Below are 20,055 nucleotides of genomic sequence, written 5' to 3'. Positions count from 1 at the left end.
CTGGAATTTACTAATTAAAAATTGATTCATTTCAGTTAAAACAATAGTGTTTTCATTAACTTCCATTTTTTAAATCACCATTACCATCAACTAAATGAAACAATAATTGTGTATTTGAATTGTAATAAGATTTGAGACCAACAACTTCTTTTTGTTCGTTGTAAGATTGGGTTGTTTGTCTTTGAACTTTGTTTTTTTTTGCCTTCCCACTTTATTTGTTTTGTTTCAGTGTTAACCAAAGTTGAGTTGCGCCCAAGTGTTGGCTTCTTCGATGTTTCATTGTCAATCATTGTGTGTTTGGTGTGTTTGGTTTCTTTTGTATTTTGATTGTTTTTATTAAAAAACAAGTCTCGTATATTTTTCTGTTCGTCAAACCATATTGGTACATTTGTTGAGGTCATCGTGTCTCTTTTTGAAATTAAAGTAATTATATGATTATTTGTTAACATTAAAACAGTAAAAGATTCAGCCTGTCAAATGACAGCTAAATTCAAAAAAAATCTATAATTAGTTAATTGATAAAAATAGTTTTTTACTTGAAAATCCATCTTTGAGTAAGCTCTCCTTAAGATAGAATAATTATAGAAATAACTTGATAATTAAATAAAAAACAATGGTTAATTGTATTGTTATTTAATAAATTAGTAAAATCAATTATACTATATAGTTTGTTCTTAAGAAAGAAAAATCTTTTTATAAAATTAAAAAACTTCTTATTTATTTTTTTCTAATAAATTATTTCACACTTAAATCCCATTGAACAAAATTCAAATTGAGAAAAATTCGGGAAATCTTTGATTTATAAAATACATTCCCAATTTTTAGAAGTTTATCAAATGCTTTACAATACACAGCCAAAAATGGGAAAATATTGAAAAAATAAACGAATATCCTGATATAAACGGGTCACCGGGTGACTCACGCCCAAAACAAGGGTGATATTTGAAATGTTCAAAGACATTACTTTTACTTAAAGCAGTAGAAAAAAAAGAAGAAACAAAGGAATAAGAAAAATGGAAGAACTTCAACTCAAAAACAGAGGGATTTATGTTGTCTGTGTGTTCTGTAGTTTACAACGAGAAGCTTTATACGATGAAATATCCTATTACCTGTGATGAGGTGATCAAAGAATTAAAAATCCAAGGACAGCCGGCGGTTATAGTTGGCTTAAAAGTGAATGGGATAGTGCAGAGCATCAACTCCTATGTGACCACATCGAGGTGTACGGTGTCCCCATGTTACCTTCGTTGTGTCGAAGGACAGAACATGTGTCGCCGAAGTGAACTTCTCTTGACAAGATATGCAATTCATCGCCTCAGTCCCGACGTGGAGATGACTATAGTTGGCGAATATGGTGATTGCACCAAATTCCAAATGAAACCAATACCCAAAATCGATACTGCCGCGTTAAATGAAGAATTCAAACACCTCCATACTAAGCAAATTTACTCAGTCTCACTCCCTCATAACTTTCTTAGACTTTGCTTCGTCGAAACTCATCAACCACATTCAAATTCATTAATCGAATCGTTGAATTCACCAGCGTATGACTGCGCTATGATCGACGATTTCCCTGTTCTCTCTTTGTCTCAGCCATATCTCTCCAACCCTGACATGTTACAAGAGATCTCCACATTAGATGTGGAGAACACTGCAGACTCATCTTATTTGACAGTCCACTTCCCTCCACTGATCCACACTGATTCATTCTTTTACGAAGACTCCCCCGTCGTGACTTGTCCTTACCCCCTTGACCCGGGTTTGGATGTCGGGGCGGTGAACAAAAGTGTTGTACAGAAGCAACACAAAGAGAGGATGATGGAGGCGGAGAACCACCACATTCAACAACTTTCGAAGTTGATTGAAATCGTTCAGACGAAGAAGACTAAATTAGTTTTAATAGCTGGGCCGAGTAGTTCTGGGAAGACGAATTTTTCGCATAAAGTAGCTCTTGGGTTACAAGGGGTTGGGTATTCTCCGCTTGTCTTATCTATTAATAACTATTATGTCCACAAGAATTACTGTCCATTGGACGCCAATGGGAAACGGGACTGGGAGTGCATTGACTCGTTACGACTGGGACTTTTGAACGACCATTTAACAGCGTTATTGAAGGGCAAGGAAGTTGTTGTGCCACAATTTGACTTCATCACGTCGACGCCGATCAGCACGAAGGGGAAAACTGTTAAACTTGCGCCGAATGGGATTATAGTGATGGAGGGGATCCACTGCTTGAATGAACGACTGACCGAAAAAGTCCCGCATGAGAAAAAGGTGAAGGTCTTCATAGCGCCGCTGTCGAACGGGATTTGTTTAACGGACGACGTGATGCTGGACAACAACTTTTTGCGAATACAACGGCGCATGACACGAGATAGTCTTGAAAGGGGGTATACTGCAAAGAAGACATTAGACATGTGGGATCAAGTAGCTGGGTCTGAAAAGACTTGGGTGTATCCTTTCATCAAAGATGCTGATTTTGTGTTCACGACGTTCTTAACGTACGAAGTGAATGTGTTGACCACATTCTCATTGAATTTACTTCGTACAATAGGGAATGATGATGTGTCGTATGGATTTGCACAGTCGTATCTGCGTCTCTTGTCATATTATGTGACTCTCGACTCTGCAGACGTCTCGAAGAATTCAGTCATGAGGGATTTCATAGGGGATGGCGTGTTTTGATTGATTTGTTGGGGATTTACTATTTATTTACTATTTATTTACTATTTGATTGATAAAGATGGGAACACTCACTTACCAATTCAAATTAGCTTTGTCATTGCTTGGCTTCCTATTCGTCAGCGTAACAAAGACTTTGTCTTTCACTTGGTTGTAGAAGATGCGATTCTTTTCTTCGACTTCTCGACTCCTCATCACGGAGCGCATCTTCTCGACACGCTCCGTTCGTTCTTTAGGTAAACACTTTATTTGTCCACCACCACATAAACACCCCCCGGGACATGCTTCTACTTCAATGAAGTCAAATTTACTCTTTGTCTTTGTCATGCGAACGACATTTTGAATATTTCTGAAGCCATAGACTATAGCAACATGGCTGTTCTCGAAGAAGTCTTTATTGCGGAGTGTTGTGAAAGTGTCTGGTAGTCCTTCTCGTAGTGCAATATACTTCCCGGGCTCATTCAAATACCCAAACTCTCTAATTCCCTCCCCCACTTTCTCGATCTTTTCTTCCCAATTGATGATGTCATCTATTTCGTTCGTTGTTAACACACAATCAACACTCTTCAGCCCATTAATCTCTTTGGTGGCTTCCAGCTTTTTATCATAACACATTTGGACGGAGACGTGGTAGACGTCCGACGTTGCCTTTAACAAGATGCCTTTGATGGTCATTGCTGAAGCGGTCTTGCCTAAATAAGGGAAGATAGTATCCCCTTGCATCTTCTCCGCATAACATAACCACCCCGGACATGTTGTCGTCAGATACACTTTCTTCTCCTTTTGGTGTTGTTTGTACTCTTCGTACATCGACAAGAGTGAGACGTCCATTGCATCGGTCAAATCAACAACTTCACTGACGCCCTCTCGTTTCATGGCTTTTTCAAGGCGTGCGACTACCATCCAAAACGGTTGATTGTGATACGCGGAAAGACTCGCAATGACTTCGTCCGCGTATGAGCAGACAATTCTCCGCGTCGTTGGGAGCGTCTTGAGAGTGTTCTTGAATTGCTTGAAACCTTGTTCCTCTATCAAAATGGACTCCGCAGATGTAATACACCCACTGCACGCTAAACAGTCCTCAAGTCGCACAGTTACCCGTGTTAACTGCGTCGTGTTTTCTTGTGGGGTAGTGCCCTCTATCATAATTTTAGACTGTTTTTTTTGCGGCGCTTTGTCCTCTGTAAGTGGCATAACGCAGACTTGGCTTGGCGCAATATAGTCGTCGATGCCTTGAAGTTGTAACCCAACAGACAAACTCATTTTCTCGCTTTCAAGTCTGACTTTTCTAGTCCTTTTTATTGACATCTTTGTTTTCTTTCATCGAGTCGGTAATTATAGTATAAGTTAATAAAAAATGTTAATAAATATAGTATTACTTATTATTAATATTAATATAATATAGTAATAGTAAATAATAATAATAATAATAAAGTGATGTTCCAGAACAACAAGTTAACATAAGAATTGTGATACCTCCACACCAAAAAGTGTTGATCACCTCAAGAAGTTTAAAACAAATTATTCCTTTCAACAAAAAGCGTTTTGTCCAGAACACTTCATTACATTTGGACATCTTCACATCCATTAACGAGTAACCATTTATATATAGTTTTTTTACTAAACATTATAATAAAATGGTTGTATTTGGTTTTGAGATTTTTTTCTTTATAATTGCGGGTTTTGACATTTTTAAAAAATTTTTAAAAACGTTTTTTTTTGGGACCCTACATTGACCACCACTACCACCTTTACCAAAAAAAATATTTGCCGCGAGTGTTTTTAAAGGAAGTCCACTTTTCAGCCACTGTTTGTGAGTCCCCATGTCACCCACTTTCCTTGTCCGTACTGTGTGGACGCGGATGTGGTTCCCCCCCGCTTGCGGGGGGGTCAGGGGGGATCCGCGCCCCAAGGAGGACTTGGAAAGTGGGTGAACGGTGCACAAACAGACTGTTAGAGTGTGTCTTCAGAGCCTTCTTTTAGATAATCGTCTTACTCGGTTTCCACTAAATCAAGGTGAATTTTCGGCATTTTTTGAATTCGGGAACCAGACCTAATATTATCCCAGTTTCCCATTTACTATAATTTTAATTTGAATATGATTCGAAATAGAAAAAATAAATCTATTTTAAGAGGTGGTGGTCAATGTAGGTCCCCGTTTTTTTTTGATTGTTTATAGAAATATTATAAGTGATTATTATTCCCGTTTTAATGGGGGGTTTGAAACCAAAATCACAGGTGTACGACCATTTTTTGATGGTCTTTATAGAAGAACTGCACACATATACAACAGAGAGAAAGACAACAGTTTACTTATATTTTGCCTCGACCGATGGGACCATCAGTTTGATGACGCACATCATTGGTGCGACTTCTTTCTTGTCGAGTAAGTTGAAATTTGCTGCGAAGAGGATGAAGTGCTACATATGAGTGATTTTTGGCCTACTGATACCGATAGCAGAGCAATTGTGTATAGAACAAACCTTAAACGATGAATTGAGGTGTGGTTCTTCTTCGAGTTGAGTGATTTGGTTCAAGTGGTGTAAGTAAATATGTGCGTAGATTCTAAAGAGTCTTTTAAAGATCATTTGGACGACTTTGGGGAACTTTTTGGGGAAAGGGACACCAACGGTACACGGGAACACCGCCTCGTCGTCTAATTGTTGTTGGACGTAGTCCAGGCACTTATTTATATATTCCTTTGCACACAAACTTTGTAATTCCTTCCCTTCTTTCCATCGATACTCAAACGAAGGACCGGCGCACATCATAGGACATGTCTCTTGGGTACATCCTTCTTCTACGGAATTAAAGAGAAGTTCCGCTTCTTTGAAGAAGTCGTTGCAATGGACGGCAAGCCACTCATTCAAGTCCTCCCCGGGAGGAAGTAAGACCGCTTGTTCGACTTGTCCGATCCCTAAAGTCTTCTGGACGTGAGCTTCTAAGTATATCTGTTTGTCGGTTTGCGGCTTTTTGACATGGCGGATGGTCTTTCCTCCTTTGAACATCACTTCTGTGAATTTTAAAGTTTTTTGGAGTTCTTTGAAGTTCGCCATTCCAACAGAGTAATCTTCGGCTTTTTTCTCTCTCAAATCTTTTCGTTTGAATTAAACTATTGAAGACATTCTTTTTACTATTAATGTTTGGTTTTTATTGTTATTGGGGGGTTTTGTGTTTTGTAAGGAAATTATTACAGTCTTTTTCTTTGTTTTAAAACCAGAAAAACTAAAAAAAAATTATTTAGTTGTTATATTTTATTAGCAAGTTATAGTTCAAATTTAATAATATTTCAAAAAAGTTTGACGTTAACTATTTTTAGTTAATTTACTTGATTATTAAGTTCTATATCGTATATAAATATGGTTATAAATAATAACTTTTATTTATAATATGATGTATTTTTATTATTTATTTATTTTGTTATTAAAAATAATACCAAAATTATAAAAATGGTTTTATTATTTTTTATATTTTTTAATATTCAAACCATATTTATTAGAAATTCAAACAAAGTTAAGTTAAACTATTAATTAAATTAATTAAACTACCAACCTTTTTAACAAAGTATTGTAACCACTTAATTATAATAAAATAAATTATAAAAATGTTAATAATTCAATTTTTAACTCGCCGACGTAAACTATAAAATATATTATTAATAAACCATACTATTTATTAGAATCTATCATCCAAAGAACCCACAAACAAGAACACTCAATCAACTATTAACTATCGAACACACTCATTTCACATATTAGACACTATTTGGTTGAACCTTTGAGCTGCTTTAAAGAATTGGTCCATACACTCCCCACTGATATATGATCTCACATCATTTTCCAAGTCAATAAAAGCTTGATTAATCAACGCTGGTCTATTATATTCGGCAATTGCTGTGTTCTTAACCGTTTTGTATACATCAGGGAAAAGCACGATACATGGTAAGAGTGCCTTAGAAACCATAAACAAGTCCATTTCGTTATTGATCAAATTATGGACGAGTATCTTGACTATTTCGAATATTGTGTTACTGTAATTCACCAAGAGCCCGAAGTAATCCATCACTGGTGAAGTCAACACTCTGACCTTCTTTAAAACAGTTCGATTTGACGCGTACAAAATGAGTTGTTCGAGCACTCCCAAGACGTCGACGGCCTGGTCCTTGAGTGCTTCAAATATGAACGTGACGATCTCGCCCAAGTGTTCTCCAAACAAGTCGTCGCCCGACACAAAGCCGATGTGGCATAACATTGAGAATAAATGCTTTGCAAACTTCGGGTAGACTTTGACTTGATTCCACCCCCCTCTTAGGCACAAGCCAATTAAGTATTGCATGACATTGTGATGTGTTTTGTCGTTGTACAAAGTTAATGCTCCGAATGGGATTGTGTCACTCGATAGCATCGAAGTGATTGCTCGCATACTTTTTTGCAGTAACGAGACTTGGTCGTCTTCCTTTTCTCGATCGATCTTAGGAAGTATGACTGTGAACGCGTCACAGATGTCGTGGTACAAAATCAGTGCGCACGTGTTTGCAATTGGTTTTGTGTATAACTGGTGAAACCGTTTGATATCTGCCAAGTCCGAAATGAATGAGAGAAGCACGTCTATAGCGCATTGTGAGAATCCCGCCATTTGTTTATGGACGTGATTTAAAAAGCCCAAGTAATGTTTGTCATTGCTTTGAAGGGATAACAAGAATGTGTTGTATAATATCAACTCCGTCTCATAGTCGTTCTGTTTAATCCCAAGTGTTGTTTCTATCATTTGCAGTAGTGCTGTCAGTGATTTGAAATTCATGACTGACGCGACGTTGCATGTGATTTGAAAGAACAAGCGTTTCGTGTTCTTATTCTCGTTGTTGACAATACCAAACTGCTCTATTAATACATAGCTGTAACACTCAATTTAGTGTCAAAGTCTTATCCATTCAAACTATTAATTAATTAAGAAGGTAACAAACAACTTGTGGCCGTAACAAAGAATCCATGAAGTTGGTCTTCACGGCTATTTGGCAGATCTTCTCGACTTGTGTCAGTCGCACAATGATATTTAAAGAGTCGTTCACCAGTCCGACGTTCTTCTGATAGATTTGGATGTTACTCATTGCTTTCGTTAACATGTAAGTGGCAAGATTTGTGACGGAATCGACTTGCAAGACTTCGATAACAATCTTTTCCATTCGACTTGATATCGATTCATTCAGAAATACTGTGTTAACCACCTCAAAAAACTGCATGATCGCTTGCTCAAGTTGATACGTCCCATACCCAAGACCATACGCAGAGTATTTACTAATAGAATTCACTATATTAAACCCTATCCGTAACATCTTCACATCAAGTCTCTCTTGTGTCTCATCAGTTCGCGCGTCGATGTGATGATTAATAAGAATCCCTATGATCCGCATCGCCATCGCAAGTTTCTCCGTTTGGTGTTGCACCCCAGACTCTCCAATGTGTTGTGTCCTCATCGCCTCAATTTCGTTGAAACATTTCAACACGACGTTTTCGAGAGTGTCCACCGTCGACTTTAAATCAACTCGCCCCATCTCTCCCAAATCATCAAATAACACTTCGACGTTTTCCTCCTCTAATATCTGTGGCGCTTCAAACGCTCCTTGCATCACATACAACGCAGCCTGCACCACGGCGTTCCTCACAAAAAGCATTTCTTCACATTCGGAGGCACGGAGCCCCCACTTAGAAAACACTGAAAGGAAGTAATAGAGACTTGTGACGTGTTCCTGGATATTAAGACACAAATTTCTGACTAATTGAAGAGCTGCTTGTAAATGTTTCATCGGAGAGACACTTCGAGTTAACAAGACCTTTTCTAGAAACATTCCCGCTTTGTGTGCAGACTCCTCGTCGTTTGCTCTTTGACAAAGCATCCCGCCATATTCGCTTAGGAACTCATTGAAATTGGTCCGCGTGCTCCCCATGAACAAATTCTCTCGCATCGACGCAAACGTTATTAAACACTCCACAAGCGCTCCAAGGTGGACGCCGGGCACATACAACGCGACTAACTTCTCTTTCAACGACACACTTGACAACGCCGAAGAAAATGAATTTGGGATTTGTAACACGGTGGAATCTGTTTCTTCAAACCCACATGTAAATGGATATTCCAGAGCAGTGCTGAGTGTTGTTAAAGCCACTGCAGCGACCGGGTGTAACTCTCTAATTTGTGGATTGATTGATCGCAAGACGTTGATTGCCGTCTCGACTATCCGTAACAAACAAGACCCTTTAAATGTTTGTATCAGATACCCGTCAAGCTGTTTTGTTTGGACAAAGACCTCAACTAAGACTTTAAGTAAGTACAACATCCCACTCTTCTGGTCCAGAGTATACGACGATTCACATAATGAGCACAACTCCGACACAGACGGAATTAATGAGTCGGCGTTGATCTGCCATGACCTTACTAACAATTGGCAATACACTTCGGTATACAACGAACCAACTTTTAACGCGTGTGCAGAGAAGATGTGTAAGAGCGGTTCGACCTGTGCATTTGGGATGACTTTGATCAGTCGCTTTTGGAACAATTGCGAGAGAAATTGTGACGCAAAGACATCAGTGCTCGCAACAAATTGTACCAATTGCTCTAACACACCAGGAGGGTATGGAAATGGCATAGTAATCAATATGTTTAAACTACTTGGCAAATTCGGGTTTGTAAAGTACGATGTGCAACTTTGCTCAAATGTGGGCTGGTCTTTTAGGCTGTATTGAAGTGTTTGGATATCCATTCCTTATATCGTTTCTTTTCATTTTCCAGTTTATATACAGACGGTATATACTAATGAGATAATTTATTTAACTATAATTTTGGGTTTTCAATAGTTTATCTTTTGTGATTGTTTTAATTCGTTAATCATCTCATTTTTCAGGATATTTAGTAAGGTATGTTATAATAATAATAATTATAGTTTTATTATACTTTAATTAACATTAATTTGGAAAAGTAATATTTTTAAAATTGGGGTTGAACTATAACTTATTAATATAAGTTATATTAATAATAATATTATTATAATTAATATTTTTAATATTAATAATATTAATAAGTTAATATTATTAATTTATAAATAATAGTTAATAAGTGTTTTATTTATTAAAGATTAAAATAACTATAAGAATAATATTAACATCATTCATTAAAGTTTATTATTAAACAAATTATAAATTAACTATTATTTTAGTAGAGTTAAAAATGCAAAATAGAATTAAAACCCACATTTTAATAGTAAAACAATTAACACCAATTAGTAAAAATTTTAACAGAATTACTCGAGTTTTTCGTCATCGATCAAAAAGTCGATGATTTTGACTTTAGTGAATGGGCCGTTATTCTTCACTTTTTCGTCTATAAAGAAGTTAACGACTTCATTTAAAGTCGTCTTATTAGCCTTATTCAAAATATTAGCAAACCCAGTCAAAGTGGCTTCTCCAAGGATCGCTTTGACTGTTTTGAGCTTTGCGTCAGTCACTTGCGAGAACATCTCGACACGAATGTCTTCGGGGACCTTCTTCAAGAAGTGCTCCGCTCCATTCTTTTTAATATACTCCACTATTTTACTCTCTAAATTTTGTCTGAACTTGGTCTTCGTCGTTTCGCTAGTCAATTTGTCGACTATTGTCGAGAGAGAAGAGACCGTTAAGTCCTCTAACACCGAGATCAACCCAAGCTCCGTCGAGTGTTTTGTCTATTGGTTATTTATATTATTTTTTACTATTAAAAATGGTTCTTTGTCTATTAGTTTTATTCCTTGAAACAAACTATTAAAGAAATAGTTTCGGATTTTTTCATGGAGGTAAGATCGTCATTGGTGACTAATTCGCCTATTATATGCAAAGTGCTGTTGTCAATCTTCTCAAGAATTTGATCGACCTTCATTTGAGTGTAATTTTGAAGTTCGATAAACATATAAGTTCACGAAAAATGGGGTTCGTTTCTCTCTTTTTGGTGGAACGAGATTGTATCTTATTTATTTAATTTTCGTTTGATTTTAATAATAATACATTTACTATACAATTCAGGTTAAATGTTTCCTAAAAAAGAGAAAACGAAAGAAAAACCACACAAAATGTTTTTTATCTTTTTGGGAACAAAAGTCTTTGTATTAAAATACAATATAGTATAATTTTATTATTTATTTAGTTTCAATGAAAAAGAAAAAAATGTATTTCTAATATATATGTACTATAATATAATCATAATAAACAACTATAATTATGAACTAGTAAAATAATAAATTAATAAATTACTTAGTAAAACAAATTTTAAATTATATTAAATTGATAATAATAATTTTTATTAATCATTAAATAATTATGAATTATAGTATTATACTAATATTATTTTTATTATACCAAAACAAAGACATTTTACTAATAAATATAATAGATTTAAAACTATAAAAGAAGACATGCAATTCATATTCCGGATTCCACCTGCTCTTCAAATTATTTTATCAGTAGTCTTAGTGAACAACACTGTCTTATTTACGACGTGTTACAAGTATATAATGAGTGCGTCATCCTTTTCTTTTTTCAAAGTGAATTGGTTTTTTTCGTACGCCGTTGCAAGTATGTTATTTGTGGGTGGTGTGACTTCGACGGTACTTTTTCACTTCAAGAAGCGAATCACTTTCTTAATCAGTGGAATAGTTCAAATTATAGTTTTTGTCATGTCTTTAGTATTTGTTATAGTTTCACTGGTTGTGTTATTCCAGACGGAGACTCGAGTGAAGAGTTTTTGGTACGACTACGACGACGATAACAAAAATGAAGTGCGGAAGTTAATCGAGTCGTATTGGCGTTGTTGTGGGTATGATGTCATCTCACCGGCAGACTGTGGGTGTACAGATGATACGTGTTATAGTCGACTCTGTCAACAATACTTCCAAAGTCCTTTTACAGAGACAAACATTCTTCTTTTCGTATTCATGCTCTTCGGGGCAATTTCGTCGTTTCTTGCTATGGCATCCATCATCGCGCTCTTCTTCAAAAAGGAGAAACAGACGTATGTCAAGTTCAGGTAAGATACTTCTCCACATTGTTATTTTTAACTCGTTAATTTATAATAGAATTTAACGTTCTTTTGTATTGTACTTTATACTTTATTAATTAATTAATTATAAATGATGGTATAACTCTGTTTGGCAATTTATTCTTGCTCTCTAATACATTTATAATACTTTATTAAATTCAAATAGATTAGAAATAAACTATTAGTAAATAACTATATTATACTATTCAATTCCCCACACCAACAGAGAAAGACAAAAAGACTTGAAAACCAAATACACAATGAATGAGACACACCCCGAGGGGCTGAAAAGAGAAACTGAGACTTTATTAGACAACTCGATGCGTGCGTTTCAAGCGATGTTAAAGGAAATGTCTGTGGCTCCTGTTGGCAACAAAGACGAGATATTGAAACGGTCAAATGAGTTCTTGGATTATTTAACCGCTGCGGAGACGAAGTTTAGACAGTTTGAGAAGAGTGTATTTGATGAAGAAGAGGAATCAAATGGGCAAATGGCAGTCGTCCAGCAGAATCTTCAGTCTAAGGTCAATCAATTGAATTATTACATGGGAGAACTGGCAGAGATACAACGAGAACTTGGGACCAATTAGTTGTTATCCTTAGTCTTGTAGCCACATAGAATCGGTCGAATACTATTAATTGAATATTTAACTAGAATGAACTATATTCAATAGTTAACCCACTCCTCTGCTTTTGAACTATTGTTTATTAATTAAATGTATTAACAAATAAATTACTCTAACAATGCCATTGTCATTCTTCTTCTCTCCATTTTACTTTGTTTTCTCAGGCCTTTAAACACCTCGACGTTATTATCAGCTGATACCGCACATACATCGCACACTCGTTGTAGCATTGGTCTTGGCGGAATGATCTTTCTTTTAGTCGAACACCTATAACACACAATAAACCCGCACCGTTGACAGTGATACTTCGTCCAGAAGAGTCCAAACCTTCTCTTACATATATAACACTCATCCGCTTGTTGATATGGTTGATACAGTGGAGCGTCAAACCCTACTGCATCCACGGTGTTTGAGAACTTTTTGTCCTTTTCTTTAGCCGCGGCTATCTTCACGTCGTTCTCCCACATGTTCTTACTTTCCTCGTCTTGGCACACAACCACAAAGCTTTCATATGGCGAGAAGATGTTAAACAAATTGGTCTCGACGCCGTCCTCCACTCGCACTGCAGCTAACTTGAGGTATCGATTCGGGTAAAACAGTCCCATTTGCATGCGGCCGTACACTAACAAGTCGCTGAAGAGGAAGAAGTACCTCTTCTTCGCCTGACTCTTCCCAAGCTTTTTCAACTCGCCTTCTCGGATCAAGTAGCGGTGCGCCTCGACAAGTTCCAAGAAGTATGGGCCCTCGCAGAACCTCTTCTTGATTGAGATCAGTTTCCGTCTGTTCGTCTGCAACTTGACTTCGTCGTTGATGTCCTTCGCAAGTGCTTTAACAGATCCAACAAGTGAACTGATCTCGTCCAAAAAGGGATCTTCCTTTTTCGTGTGTTTTAAGAAGTCCGAGAGGAGTAAAGAGTACCTTGGGACGCGTTGGATCGGTAAGATCAAGTAACTCCGCAACGGTTGAATCTGTTCATCACTTGTAGTGTTCTTGCGCGCACACTCTTTTAAAAACTTCTCGCAGTTCTTCATGTGTTCGACCTCATCGACGGCTTGGAGCCCCGTCGTGTTGTTCCCAACAAACATGCGGTAGACGCGGAGGTACGGCAAAGTCCCGAGAAAACACGACGAAAGCCCAACGACAAGTTGGTGTTTCTTATCAAGCTCTTCTAAGCTTTGGAGGAAGACTTCGTTGACGCTGACGATGTCTCTGAAAAAGAGAAAAATGGCTTTGTATAACGTCGGTGGGAAGATCGGGGGATTCGCTGTTTGTAATGGGTCCGCATACACTCGCAAACATGTCTTCAGCATTTTGACGTATGTCCTCTCAGTGGACAACAACTCCTGAGACACTTTTTGTCGGTAGTCGTCCACGGGTAAGATTTGTGGTGTAATTTTGTCTTGTGGGGAAATGGGCAACGCGTGCGCCTCAATCGAGTGAAAACACACCGAACACCTCTCGTCGGGTAAATCAGTCATCCCTTCAAAACACATGCAACTACAGTTTTTAACACGGCACCGACCTTCACGCATAAGGATGAATGATGGAAGAGAGTGTGGTGATATTGGGCTCTCCATCAATAATACAAAGTAATTCAACTTTTCGAGTTTTAATTTGGTCGAAGATTGAATTTAGTTTATTGTATAGTATTTTTATTATATGAAAATGTATCTAGTTTTACTTTTATAATTCGTATTTTTTTGATTCAACTGTTCGGCGACTTTTTTAGTCTTTTCAAAAGTCGCCAAACAGCTATTTTCTAAATCATTTAAAAAAATAGACTATTTATGGTTGTTTTGTAGTTAATATATAACTGATATAAGTAATAGTTAAACATTAAAAATATATAGTTAATATATAAACTAAGAAGCATTAGTATTATATAATAATATGAATAGTAATACTTTCATAGTAATAATTAATAAATAATTTATTTAAATTTTGTAGTATAGTTGAATAATATAAACTTATTAATATTTTTATTAATACAAACTATACTGAAATTTAAATGAGTCCATTTCTTTTAAAGAGTGCATCTGCGTTCTGTTCTCGTCCTCTAAAGTTTTTAAAGGCGACGTCTGCTGGTACTGCATTACCCACGCCCAACACACATGTTCTGAATTTGTCGCAGACTTCTTTATTAAATATTCCCTTTTCTTTAAACAACTCAAAAGCGTCTGCTTCGAGTACTTCTGCCCATTTATATGAGTAATACGCACACGCGTACCCATTCAATTGTTTAAAGAGGTGTATGAAAGTTCTGACATTCGAGAGTGAATCAACGTCGTAGTCTATTTGATACTCTTTTGTCACTTCCTTGATGAATTGGTCGATCGGCTTTCCACTCTTCAAGTAGTTCAAGTGGAGTTCCAAGTCCATTTTACCAAAAGAGAGTTGTCTCATCATGTAATACGCACTCATAAAGGTCTTTGCCTTCATCATTTTGTCGTACAACACGTCGGGTACAATTCCACACTCTTTTCCATCGATTTTGTACCTTCCAATGATGTCGAAGACTTCTTTCTCGTACGTCCAGTTCTCCATAATCTGCGACGGCAACTCGACAAAATCCCAAGCCACTTTCAGTGCAGTGAATTGTGGATATTTGGCTTCAGCAAGTAATGTGTGGATCAAATGGCCACACTCGTGGAACAGTGTTTCCACTTCGTCGTGACTGAAGTGTGCAATTCCGTCCTCTCCTGGTGGTGTCAAATTCGTCACAACAACACACACGGGTCTTACTGTTCCATGTGGCATTCTTATGATTTCGTGATATCCGCCGCTTCGTTTTCCTTTCCTTGGAAACAAATCAAAGTAGACACTTCCCAAGAAGTTATCGTTTCTATAGACTTCGTAGTACTCGACACCGTCTGCCCATACAGGCACTTCCTTCTGTTTAAAAGTGACAGAGTACATCTTTTTAAACACTTGGAAGATGCCATACAAGACGTTCTTCGAGTTAAAGTACTTTCGAAACTCCTCTTCATCCAACTTGTAGTCTTGTTCCTTAATAATATTAATATAGAAGCTGATATCCCAAGGCTTCAATTTGTCTTGTCGTCCAGTCACTTGAGCTTTTGTTTCTTGAAGTCGTTGAACGTCTTTGTCGAAGAACCTTTGCGTGCGTTGGTGGAGTCCCTCGACAAAGTGCATTGCGTTCTCCCCGTTCTTCGCCATTCGGTTCTTCAGAATGAAGTCGGCGATGGTATTGAACCCGATGATATGTGCCATTTCTTCTCGCAACTGTAATATCGAAATGACGTTCTCACTGTTATCAAATTCTCCAAAGGAGCACACTCTGTTATACGTTTCAAACACTTTTTGTCTCAATTTTTGGTCTTTACAGTACGTCATCACTGCGATGTAATTCGGCGCTTGCATATTAATGGCATACCCACTCATCTTTCTCTCTTCTGCTTCTTTCTTAAATCGAGCTATAGCTTCCTTAGGAACTCCATCAAGTTCGTTCACATCTTGCACCTCAACGTATGTCCTGTCTAAACACTTCGACAAGTTGTTCATAAATGTTTGGCCCAGCTCCGAAATCTTTTTATCAAATGCTTTGAATTGTTCTTTCTTGTCCTTTGGAAGTCCAGCACCGCCTTGAACAAAATTGTTGTACATCAATTCAGTCAGTCGTTTCTCGTCGTCTTTCAAATGAAAATTTTCGCATTCCAAATGCACCTTTTCGACTCTTGCAAACAAGTGCTCGTCTGCAAAGATAGCCGTTCGGTATTCAGTAATCTTCCCAACGACATTGTCATAGGCCTTTTCAAATCCCGGCATATCGTTGCGCACGCCAGATAAAAGCTCTATTTTAAGAAAGACGTCGTCAAGGGGCAGCGTCGCCAGTTCTAGAGCAACAACAGTGTTTTCAAAGTTCACCTCTTCCATTGCTCTAGTGTGTATTTGGTCCAAATTTTCGGTGCACTTTTTAAATGCCAAGTCGACGTCTGTGACGATATGATCCGCCGTCATTACTGAAAAGTCGAAAGGCTCCTCTTGTTGAAAGAATGGATGTTCCATCAGTGTTTTTCAGTTACAAGTTCTTCTGTTTTGTGATCCAAAAATTACGATGAAACACGTGGTTTTTGTATAGAAGAAAACAACTAACAACAAAAGTTAGAATACACCAGTCACTATCAAACACTTCAGTTCGTCCGCTGTGCTCTCTTCTTGCTTCTACTTCTGTAATTTGAAAACCACGTGTTCAGTTGTTTCATGGTGATACCACATTGGGCGGCCATCACTTCTTTCTCCTCATCTGATGGGTATGGGTATGCGTAGTGTTCGTTAAACCACTTCTTCAAAATAGCTTTACTTCTCTTGTCCAAGTAGTTTCTCCCGTTTTTGAACATGGGTTGCGCTACAAACGATTCTTGTGTTTCAAACTGATTCACAAAATTGGTGTCTTGTGTCATTTGTTGTGTAAATTGAAATGTGTTTTGTGTCGCCTGTGTGAACTGTGGCGTGTTCTCAACAACGCTCTGTTGCGAGTTGGTGTAGAAGTGTTGCGTTTGCCCAAAATCGGTTGTGATATTTGGAAACCCTACCGGCAAGGGGAGGTTTTCTGTGTCAAAACACTTCTTTAAACTTTGGACTAAGAGTGCTTTCAAGTGGTTATATATATTCTCAAAGAGACTTCTGACCAGTGCAACTTTTGTTGTCACTTCATTTTGCGCGACTGTTCTCCTCTTAGCCTGTGTGTCCAAGAGCTTTTTCATTTCATTGACGTAATGTTCCGCATATAAATTTAAGACATCGACTTGTGAGGAAAACGCAGAAGTGATTTTCTGGATTTCGTCTGAAAATAATGTACCATAACTCAGGGCTTTATTGTTCGCAAAGTCGAGCAACCAATCATCGTTCACTTCGACTTGAACAGGTACTAACTTTGATTCAAACATTTTAAGCACCTCATTCTGATCAATCTTCGTTAGGCCACACTCCTCTGATAGTACTGAAATCAGACTGTTTGTGGCTACCGGTGTTTGTGATGGTACGTTCATTGGATTGTGAACTACTGGAGAAGCAGTTTCGAGGAGATCTTTCTCTTTGTAATTCACTTTGCTTCGTTTTGTATAGTCTTGATAACTTTCCTTATCAAGTTGTACTATATTTAATAACTTCAAAGCTATATTTTTGGTATTTATCTTACATATGATAATAGCTATAATTATATCCAATTTAACGGGATTGTCTTTATTATAGCATTACTATAATATTATAATATTTTTACTATTAATATATTAAAATTGTAAATAGTTTGTTTGTAATAATTAAACTAAGAAAAAACTATATAATAAAAACATTCAATAAAACATGGAGAAGTTCACTGATGAGGAAAAGGCGTGTTACAAAGAGTTGAATGCGTACGACGAACTTGATCGTCACACAAATGGTCTTTTAGAAATTTGGTCGGACTTAGTCACAGAGTATTCCTTTAATACCAGAACTTTCTATCTAACCCGAGATGAGTGCAAATCGATATACCAAAGAGGAATCCATAACAAAGTACTTCGCATAGTTGGTGAGAACAAACAGTACAAAACTCAAGAATTTGACGACGCTCACCTGGCAGTAGTCAAACAAAAAATAGACGCCGAAATATCACAAGCGCATTGGAATGGCTACTTCGTTCGTTTAGGAACACGAAGCCCAAAAGACGCTTTTACCGAAAAAATGTTTTTCGATTTTTCAAAAAATTTGAAAATGTTATTTACTGCACGAATAGAGTCTTATCATGGCCAAATTCCCGAAAATTGGGCCAAAACATTTTCCGTCTACGATTATATGGATTACTCAAAGGCGCGCTTCTCTTGTTGGAAATGCAAGACGAGTGAAGAGGCACTTTCTTTATTTACAAATTCGGATCGAGTATTGAATGACATTGAACGGATTTTAAAACTCGAAATTGACCCACAAAAGTTTGAGGTTTTGGCCTTGCGAGAGTGGTGTGACGAATTAGATCCGTGGTATGAATTCAGAGCAGTTGTCTACAAGGACAACTTAACCGCATTGACTCAATACGACTCAAGATTTGTGTTGGACAATGTTATTCAAAATCCAAAAGAAGTTGAAGATGTAGTCAAGACGTTTTTTACAAAGGAATTCAAAAGAAACTTTTGTGAGAAGCGCGACAAACTGCAAGAAGAAGAGAGAAAAAGATTGGAGAGTTACGTTATTGACTTTGCGTATTTGCAAAAGACCAAAACAGTGAAAGTTGTCGAGATAAACAGCTTCTGTTCACTGTGTGGAGTTAGTCTTTTTAAATGGGAAAAAGACATTTTAGTACTTTTTGGGAAAACCCACTTTGAGTTCCGGTATAATACTACAGCGCCTGACATCAATTGGAATTATGAAGTGAGCGAAAACAGTTTGAAGAAATGTTTTGAAATCAAAAACGAAGTTTATAATCAAGTAAACAAACATTGCCAAGTCGTTTGAGATATTGTCAGTAATAAAACCACTTGTATTTCTTTTGAGTTTTTAATAATAAAATGTTATTTTTTATATTTTTTGTTTTTCAGAAAAAAAAAGAAAAAAGCACATCAAATTTCAAAGTTGCTTTTTCAATAAACAAAAACTCAACTGTATGCTTAAAGTCCGAACTTTACCAATTTTTGGTAGAAACCCCTTTATAATAAATTCCCGTTTTTTAAAGTTTTTTTGTTGTTTTCAAATATTCTTTCCGTTTGCAAAAAAGAAAAAACGGTACCAACTTTTTAACACTGAAACTAATACAGTTATAAAATTCAATTACAGATAGTAGAAAAATAGGGTGTCAGGAATAAATTGGGTGTCAAATAAATTAGGGATTAGTTAATGTAAAAAAATGGGTTTCGTTTTTGTTTATTTTTTTCCCTCCCAAAAAAATATAAAAAACCATTAAATAACTCAAAATCAATCTGACACCCAATTTATTCTTGACACCCAAATTTTCTACTATCTGTAAAAATGCACGATTTTAATGAATAATTGGAACAAACTTGAACGATTTCCTAAGACTGTTATTCAGTCTTTTCACTGTTGGGATTTTCAAAAAATCGGCATTTTTGCCTTTTGGTAATGGACGAGTTTTTTGAATAGGTGAGATAACTGTATCTCATCTTTCATATTACGACACTCTCCGACTTTTAAAATACGCGATGACATTGTTTTAACTTGTTGTTATTTTGTGGTTGTCTTTTTTTAAAAAACAAACGTCGAAATACCACACATTTCAAATGGTTGTGTTTATTTCAACGATTGTTTTTTGTTGTTGTAAGTGTTAATGAAAATAAAAGATTTTGTAATATTTTTTGTAACATCAACATTTTTTCTGAAAAAAGAAAAAGATGGTTTTACTCTCGGCAAAAACAACCATATGGTCAAGCAAATTTTTTGAAGAAGTAAGTTATTTGATATTTTCCTGTTATTTTTTTTATTTAATTTTTTAGCTTGGTTTAAATTCAATGTTCAGTCAAGTTTGTTTTATGAATAATAAAAGGGAAAAATGAGCAGAAAAACGATGTCAAAAAAATAATTGTATTTGAAATTATTTTCTTCAAAAAATCGGGTCCTTTCGGTATCGACTTTTGAAAAACAGTTTATTAATACATTGGTTTAAACTTTAGAAAGTGTTTAAATTATTAAATGTAGTACAAACGTTTTTTTGATTAAGTGCATAATTGATTTAATGTGA

The 20,055-nt window shown here is 36.5% G+C and overlaps 11 protein-coding genes across 11 annotated transcripts; 4 read left to right on the top strand and 7 right to left on the bottom strand.

Annotated features, from left to right (window-relative positions):
- Positions 1-1,047: 1,047 nt before the first annotated feature.
- EIN_475620 (uridine cytidine kinase I, putative) lies at positions 1,048-2,685 on the top strand (the record flags this gene model as incomplete). Its single annotated transcript, XM_004255593.1, has 1 exon — positions 1,048-2,685. One exon carries the CDS (start codon positions 1,048-1,050, stop codon positions 2,683-2,685), a length of 1,638 nt encoding a protein of 545 aa, XP_004255641.1.
- A 72-nt stretch (positions 2,686-2,757) lies between these two features.
- On the bottom strand, positions 2,758-3,990 carry EIN_475610 (hypothetical protein; the record flags this gene model as incomplete). The annotated part of the gene is made up of 1 exon (XM_004255592.1): positions 2,758-3,990. The coding sequence occupies one exon, from the start codon at positions 3,988-3,990 to the stop codon at positions 2,758-2,760; it is 1,233 nt and encodes a 410-aa protein (XP_004255640.1).
- A 1,001-nt stretch (positions 3,991-4,991) lies between these two features.
- On the bottom strand, positions 4,992-5,738 carry EIN_475600 (hypothetical protein; the record flags this gene model as incomplete). Its single annotated transcript, XM_004255591.1, has 2 exons — positions 4,992-5,102; positions 5,166-5,738. The coding sequence occupies 2 exons, from the start codon at positions 5,736-5,738 to the stop codon at positions 4,992-4,994; spliced, it is 684 nt and encodes a 227-aa protein (XP_004255639.1).
- Positions 5,739-6,429: 691 nt separating this feature from the next.
- On the bottom strand, positions 6,430-9,442 carry EIN_475590 (hypothetical protein; the record flags this gene model as incomplete). Its single annotated transcript, XM_004255590.1, has 2 exons — positions 6,430-7,557; positions 7,646-9,442. 2 exons carry the CDS (start codon positions 9,440-9,442, stop codon positions 6,430-6,432), a joined length of 2,925 nt encoding a protein of 974 aa, XP_004255638.1.
- A 537-nt stretch (positions 9,443-9,979) lies between these two features.
- On the bottom strand, positions 9,980-10,620 carry EIN_475580 (hypothetical protein; the record flags this gene model as incomplete). The annotated part of the gene is made up of 2 exons (XM_004255589.1): positions 9,980-10,399; positions 10,474-10,620. The coding sequence occupies 2 exons, from the start codon at positions 10,618-10,620 to the stop codon at positions 9,980-9,982; spliced, it is 567 nt and encodes a 188-aa protein (XP_004255637.1).
- A 502-nt stretch (positions 10,621-11,122) lies between these two features.
- On the top strand, positions 11,123-11,737 carry EIN_475570 (hypothetical protein; the record flags this gene model as incomplete). Its single annotated transcript, XM_004255588.1, has 1 exon — positions 11,123-11,737. The coding sequence occupies one exon, from the start codon at positions 11,123-11,125 to the stop codon at positions 11,735-11,737; it is 615 nt and encodes a 204-aa protein (XP_004255636.1).
- A 268-nt stretch (positions 11,738-12,005) lies between these two features.
- On the top strand, positions 12,006-12,335 carry EIN_475560 (hypothetical protein; the record flags this gene model as incomplete). The annotated part of the gene is made up of 1 exon (XM_004255587.1): positions 12,006-12,335. One exon carries the CDS (start codon positions 12,006-12,008, stop codon positions 12,333-12,335), a length of 330 nt encoding a protein of 109 aa, XP_004255635.1.
- Positions 12,336-12,478: 143 nt separating this feature from the next.
- EIN_475550 (Rho guanine nucleotide exchange factor, putative) lies at positions 12,479-13,849 on the bottom strand (the record flags this gene model as incomplete). Its single annotated transcript, XM_004255586.1, has 1 exon — positions 12,479-13,849. One exon carries the CDS (start codon positions 13,847-13,849, stop codon positions 12,479-12,481), a length of 1,371 nt encoding a protein of 456 aa, XP_004255634.1.
- Positions 13,850-14,375: 526 nt separating this feature from the next.
- EIN_475540 (oligopeptidase A, putative) lies at positions 14,376-16,397 on the bottom strand (the record flags this gene model as incomplete). Its single annotated transcript, XM_004255585.1, has 1 exon — positions 14,376-16,397. One exon carries the CDS (start codon positions 16,395-16,397, stop codon positions 14,376-14,378), a length of 2,022 nt encoding a protein of 673 aa, XP_004255633.1.
- Positions 16,398-16,522: 125 nt separating this feature from the next.
- Positions 16,523-17,380, bottom strand: EIN_475530 (homeobox protein knotted-1, putative; the record flags this gene model as incomplete). The annotated part of the gene is made up of 1 exon (XM_004255584.1): positions 16,523-17,380. One exon carries the CDS (start codon positions 17,378-17,380, stop codon positions 16,523-16,525), a length of 858 nt encoding a protein of 285 aa, XP_004255632.1.
- Positions 17,381-17,693: 313 nt separating this feature from the next.
- Positions 17,694-18,818, top strand: EIN_475520 (hypothetical protein; the record flags this gene model as incomplete). Its single annotated transcript, XM_004255583.1, has 1 exon — positions 17,694-18,818. The coding sequence occupies one exon, from the start codon at positions 17,694-17,696 to the stop codon at positions 18,816-18,818; it is 1,125 nt and encodes a 374-aa protein (XP_004255631.1).
- Positions 18,819-20,055: the final 1,237 nt, after the last annotated feature.

The sequence above is a fragment of the Entamoeba invadens genome (genome assembly GCF_000330505.1).
Source record: "Entamoeba invadens IP1 unplaced genomic scaffold scaff_1105074725313, whole genome shotgun sequence".
Taxonomy (NCBI): domain Eukaryota; phylum Evosea; order Mastigamoebida; family Endamoebidae; genus Entamoeba; species Entamoeba invadens.
The sequence above is the reverse complement of the archived record's forward strand: the minus strand, read 5'-3'. Positions and strand labels throughout refer to the sequence as shown.